Here is a 5909-nt window from a genome sequence, read left to right as displayed (position 1 = left end):
ATCCTGCTGCAACCAGGTTTCTGTAAGGCAGAGTAAATCAATTTGTTGATCAATTATTAAGTCATGTACTAACAGAGACTTGGAGGAGAGAGACCTAATATTTAATAATCCACATTTCACTGTTTTACTCTTTGGTTCAGATGTGGATACTGTATTGTTCTTTCTTTGTGATTGTTTATGTTTAAGTTGTTTGTTGCTGGTTTTTAGTTTGATTTTTGTCTGTTTGGGAGCTGACACAGTCTCTATGGAGATGGGTTTTTGGGGGGGTAGCAGGAGGAGAGAAGCTGCAGAGAAGCGTGTAAGACTGCAACTCTGCTTCCTGGTCCCAACTCTGGATAGTCATATTTTGGGGGGTTTAATAAATTTGTCCATATTTCTAGAAATGAGAGCTGCTCCATCCAAAGTGGGATGGATGCCGTCTCTCCTAACAAGACCAGGTTTCCTCCAGAAGGTTTGCCAATTATCTATGAAGCCCACATCGTTTCTTATCCCTCTGAATGCCGTGCTGAGGGGTCTCGAGCTCCACCTCCTTCATACCTGAAAGGTAACTTTCCATCAACCCGCTCATACTGTCAAAATTGACACGTTCGCAACATTCTCTCGTCTGCGTTATTCCTTTCATTTTTACCACCAGTTTCTTTTTGTTTCTGGTCCGGTAGGCGTAACTCTTTGGACCCGCGGAGACAAATTCCTGGATGGTGTCCCCGTCTAATTCATCCGTGAGATCCCCTAGATAGTTGCCCAGCTCTAAAGGTTCCTCCCCCTCTTTCACTATGTAGATCAGAGAGTCGGTGTCGGTGTACAGAACGCTGCGCTGCAATTTTTCTAAATACTCGTAGAGTTTTAGACGGGCGTAGGCTGTGGTGAAAGCGGCGATGAAAACGGTATTGGTCGCGCCGGGAGGTATCACGCACCGCTCGTTATAGCTCCACTGAATTAAAGCCACTTCCTGTTTTTTGGTCTTTAAAAAAGAGACGTGTTTAAAGTCGTACTGGCCTGAAAAGACGTAGTTAAAAAACTGACTCGGCTTTCTGACCAGAGTGGTCTGAGTCAGGTTGGTTCTCTGAGCAAACTTTCCCCAGAAACTGTTGAGACACAATTTCGAAACTTGTCTTTTGGCCGGATTCACCTGTATTTTTGACGGGTCTAAACGTATGCCCTGATGCCTGTGGTACTCTTCCACGTATTTGTTCCTCTCATCCTCGTCGCGAGCTTCCGGAGGATAACCGGAGGCTTCCTGTTTACCTTTGAGAAAAGTGTTAATATAACCGGCGAAGATATCGCTGCTGCAGCTATCAAAGTGCCAGACCTCTGTGATTTTAGCCACTCTGTAACCCAATTCTAAGGCTTTGTTAAACTCGACGGTGACCCAGACCCCGGTGAGAGCTCTGGCCTCGTCGTCGTGAAGGCACGGGCCGCTTTGATGATTAGTCTCGGAGCAGGTGCAACAGAGGGAGAATATTAATTTACCTCCGGGGGTTTTGTACGGTAGAACGGGGAAATAGAGCCCGCGCGGCAGGTAAACGGTGGCTCTGATCAACCCGAAATAACTGCGAGGGTCTGCAAAATTCTCTCTGATGATTTGGGGGTGATGCAGAGGGTAAGCGCGCTTGGCGTTGACGTAAGGGTACAGGGATGTGACGTCTACGTAATACACATTTTCTCCTGGCGAGGCGCTGTAACGCAGCCTCAAGGCCGAAGTGCGCCCTCCGTAAAGTCCCGAGCGAGGAGACAGGTTCCGGGGCTTCGTAGCTCCGCATAAAATTTTTTACCTCCTCGTTCGATTTTTTCATCTCGTTCCATTCGTGCTCCCACAGAGTGACTGTGCGGACTCTGTAAACGTTTCTCAGCTCCCGGAGCCTCGCCTCGGCAGAGGCGTGCAGGTCCCCGTAAGGAGCGCGGGTCAAAGGGCAGATTTCCTCAGGCCTGTAGCATTTTGGACAGCCGTGATAAAAGCATCCCAGAAATTCCCACACCCACTTTTCCCCGTTAATCACCGCGTATCCGTTGACAAAGTACGGGCCTATTTTTTTCTCCCCACCGGTTGTGAGAGCGTGTTGAACGGGAATTTTCTGAGAGCGAGCTACCCACTCCAGCCACTGAATGGACGCGTGCGAATAGGCTTTGAACCTGCGGCCATAGTTGTCGGGCAAGGGGATGGCCAGAGTGTTTTCGGGTAGGAAATTGGTGAGAAACACTTTCATGCAGGCTGAAGCTATAGTGACGCAGCTGAAAGGGTCTACTTTAGTTTAGCCTATAAAGCCGTCTCTGAACTTTACGCACGCCTCCCTCAGGATATTAACGTCGTTTCGGCAGTAATACAGGGACTCTTTTTCAAAGTTAAACACCCCCCGGGAGGCCTCGCAGTGCGTCATCCCCTCCCCCACCAGGTGACTTAGAATTAAATAGCTGTCAAACCCTTTCGCGTTGTGCGCAACGAACGTGGTCTCTCTATATCTTTTCCTTCTGTATCTTTGGAGAAACTTTTCAACGCAGTCTACACCGTAAGCGTGCCACTCTTCTCCTTCTAGAGATTTTGTGCACACTAGGTAAGGGACGTGCGCCCCCTCCCTGTCTGGGAAGGTTTCAAAGTCATAAAAGATTATGGAAGCGATATCAGAGTTTTCATGTTTCAAAGGTTGGATGTAGCACAGGTGCTGATTCTTGTCGGGAGGAAGCTCCGCGCGACAGATTTTACATCTGGCGGCTGTGCACCTGTGCTTTTCGCGACGGGAGAGGAGTTTGCAGTCCGGACATTTATACAATTGTTGACAAACGCTGAGGCCTGAACCGGAGTGAATTCTAGGTTGTTTGTGCTTCAAATAACACACGCGTGTGCAACATGATCTGTTACAATCCGTACAGATTACAGAGTCCAGAAAGTGAGAGGGGCATGCGGGGTCAAAACAGAGGTTGCAGCGGTTTTGACAATAGTGTTCCTCTCTTTTATAATACCCGCGGTGACACTCCTCGCAAATGTACTGGATTCCTAAAAATGTTTTTAGATTTTTTATCCCGTAATAGTGATGCCGGAATAAGAATAAGTACAGCGGGTGAGGCGTGTTCGGGTAGTCTGTTTCGATTAATGAAAGAGTTCTGTCCTCGGGCGGGCGGTAAAACACGACGATTTTACGATTTAGTATTTGTTCGAATTTGCCTATGTCGGTGAGAGTTACCTGGGTGCGATCGCTCAACCCCGCTAAACGCTGCAGCTCTCTGCCGCGTTCCAGGGCCTGTTTATCTGTGAAATGAGGTTGAGTGAGGTGAATCAGGTTAATGGCAAAACACAGATTATCGTTTTTGTTTCTTACCACGTACAGACAGCTTCACTTTTTGACTAGAATTTCATCATCTAACGTTTTGCTAATCTTTTTACGTGGGTCATTCCCGCCTCTAGGATTTCTAATTACTTGCACAACAATTTCTAGGGGAGAGCCCGCCACGATCGCGCCGTTTGATTGTATCAGCCTGGCTAGCAGGTCCTCAAAAACCGGTACAATGTTTTCAACGCTTTCGTCGACGTTAAAAACAGAGTGATTTCGCGCGTGCTCGCTGATGATCTCCAGTTGAACCCGGTCGTTACGACTAACTTCCGGTCTGACCCTATCCGCTAGATCTACAAAATTATCCCTGACGTCGAGGTAAAATTGAGCGAGGTCGCTCGCTTCATCCGGTCACCGCATCGTTCTGTACCCGAGATCCTCCTCCTTGTTGATGCTCCGCAGGCCAGTCCTCCTCCCTGGGCTGCTGATGATGATGCTGCTGCACCTGCTCCACCTGCTCCTCCTGCGCCTCCCTCTGTTGGTCGTAGAGCTGAAGAGCATTTTCTAACGGTTGCAGAGGGTCAAAGTTCAGTAGACCGGCAAGCCGTTCGTTTTCAATGTTTTGAAGGAGGGCTTGCAAAGCGTTTTCTAAAGGCTGTAGGGGGTCGATCGGTGGTGGGGCTATATTGTTTTCTATCGGTGGGGCTAAATGTTCATCGTTTCTGTTTAATTCTGCCACGGCTTCCAACAAAGCGTCAGGAATGCTGCGTTCTTCCGACATGATTTTCTTTATTTCTTAATTCACAGACTTTTACATGTGTATGCTTTTACTTTGCATCCCTTTACAGGTCCTTGTGTCTGTATATCGATGCATATGCGCGAACTGTTATGGCGTACATGAAAGCGAGGTCTTCAAGGATTCTCTTCTTATGAAGTAGCCGTCGAGCTGTAAGAAAAGACGGACAGAATGTATTTTTAAAACTTACATTTTTTTTATAGAGCGGAGAAGTTTATTAGGATCGATCCATCCCCCGTCAATTACCTCTCAGTCTCCTGAGAGGAGGAGCTCTGGACGGTTCCTCCTCCTCCTCCGCCTGATTTTCTTCCGCCTGATTTTCTGTATCGGTCTCTGTCGGGAAATAAAACAGAAGAGAGAAAAGATTTAAGAAAACAATCTCCTCCTTCCTATTTTTTTGAGAATGAAAAAACTTTTTATTTACCTCGCTCCTCCGTCCGATTGTCTGTAGCGGGGGTTTGTATAGGTATATCCACAATCTCGGCTGTCGAGAAATAAAACAAAAAGAGAAAGATTTTAAATAAATAAATAAAAATAAAAACTTTCTAGCACACTTTATACCACTCCAAGTCGGGAGGGGCGGTATAGCACACTCAGATTACTCCGTCACATCCTGTTATTCAACAAAATGACGGATAATGCAACATATTGTTTACCTTTGGATTTAAAAGGTATTTTCCTGCAGTTCTCCTGGTATGCGGAGACGAAAATAACGTCGTCTTCTTCTTCTTTTCGCTGCGGCGGCGGGGTCTGTATATTCTCGATTACCGCTGTCGAGAAATAAAACAAACTTTTAAAAATCTGCTCCGGGTCGGGAGGGGCGGTATAGCACACTCGGATTACTCCGTCACATCCTGTTATTCAACAAAATGGCGGATAATGCAACATATTGTTTACCTTCAGTTTTAAAACTTTTTTCTCCGCAGTTCTCCCGGTATGCGGAGACGAAAATAGCGCTGTCTTCTCGTTCTTCTTTTCGACGCGGCGGCAGCGGAGGTTCTGCGGGGATTATGGCGTCTAATTCGCCACGGAAAACGGCCGGATTTTTGCTGCTACTCTCAGCACTATCGATAGCCTCTGTAAGTAAGTAAGTAACAGAGTTTCGTTAAATCAAGTCTATCTAAACTTATTTAAAAAATGATATATACTTATTTAATCGTACCGTAGTCCACTTGCGTGAAATCATTGATGTAGAAATCTAAAAGAAAGTAATCAAATTATTGACATCTCTGTTGATATATAATTTAAAGTCGTAAAGAAAAAAAAAAAACTTACCGGGATGAGGTACGAACAGTTCTGGCGAGATGGCCCTGGCGCTCTGATCGGCGGCGTTGTTTGAACGGAATGCTGACATAATATTCACGGATTCTTCCTCGCGATTGGTAGAACTTTCACAGTAGGGGCTGAGCAGATATTGACTCTTTTGACTCCCCTCCCGTTTCTTCTCTCATTTTATCCTCGTCTAACGAGGCATCTGTTTTTCGCATCTTTCTCTTGACAATATTGACAGTTTGAGAGGGTTTTTTTTTTCCCATCCTTCAGGTCTGTGTGTGTGTGTGTGTGTGTGTGTGCAGTCGGGAGAGTTGGGGGTGTCCAATTTCCTTTTTTGAATGCCTTCTTGTGAGGGTTGTCTGCAACGGTAAAATATGACTTTGAGGCGGATATTTGTTTTACCTAATGGGCAACAGTTGTCTGACCTTGTTCTTGCTGTTGACAAAACTCGCCTCATGGTTGACTCTGAGAAAAAACTCTTTCCCACAGAGGGGAATAAACTTATTCGAATATGAGCTTTTTTCCACTAAGGCTTATTTTATGAGGAGATGTACGAAATTATTTACCGGGTTAGAAGC

At 46.1% G+C, this 5909-nt stretch overlaps 1 protein-coding gene across 1 annotated transcript; it reads right to left on the bottom strand.

The window, feature by feature from the left end:
• Positions 1-4032: 4032 nt before the first annotated feature.
• Positions 4033-5413, bottom strand: LOC146550962 (uncharacterized). The gene is made up of 7 exons (XM_085261170.1): positions 5335-5413; positions 5222-5257; positions 4957-5136; positions 4716-4829; positions 4484-4543; positions 4306-4392; positions 4033-4209 (listed from the first exon to the last, which is right to left on the bottom strand). Exons 1-7 carry the CDS (start codon positions 5411-5413, stop codon positions 4106-4108), a joined length of 660 nt encoding a protein of 219 aa, XP_085117296.1. The 3' UTR covers positions 4033-4105.
• Between the last annotated feature and the right edge of the window lie 496 nt (positions 5414-5909).

This window comes from Mchenga conophoros, linkage group LG20 (assembly GCF_057382185.1).
Source record: "Mchenga conophoros isolate Kocher_MC1m ecotype Shallow Benthic linkage group LG20, M_conophoros_male_GT1.1, whole genome shotgun sequence".
Taxonomy (NCBI): domain Eukaryota; kingdom Metazoa; phylum Chordata; class Actinopteri; order Cichliformes; family Cichlidae; genus Mchenga; species Mchenga conophoros.
Note: the sequence above shows the minus strand (reverse complement) of the source record. Positions and strands in the feature narration are given on the sequence as shown.

What these genes read in the sequence shown, in the direction of transcription:
- LOC146550962 (XM_085261170.1), bottom strand. Translation starts at nt 5,413, where the DNA reads ATGTCAGCATTCCGTTCAAACAACGCCGCCGATCAGAGCGCCAGGGCC. An exon ending in AAAAAGTTTTAAAACTGAAG is followed by an intron (nt 4,830 to 4,956) that starts GTAAACAATATG and finishes ATTTCTCGACAG; the next exon opens with CGGTAATCGAGAATATACAG. An exon ending in AATACCTTTTAAATCCAAAG is followed by an intron (nt 4,544 to 4,715) that starts GTAAACAATATG and finishes ATTTCTCGACAG; the next exon opens with CCGAGATTGTGGATATACCT.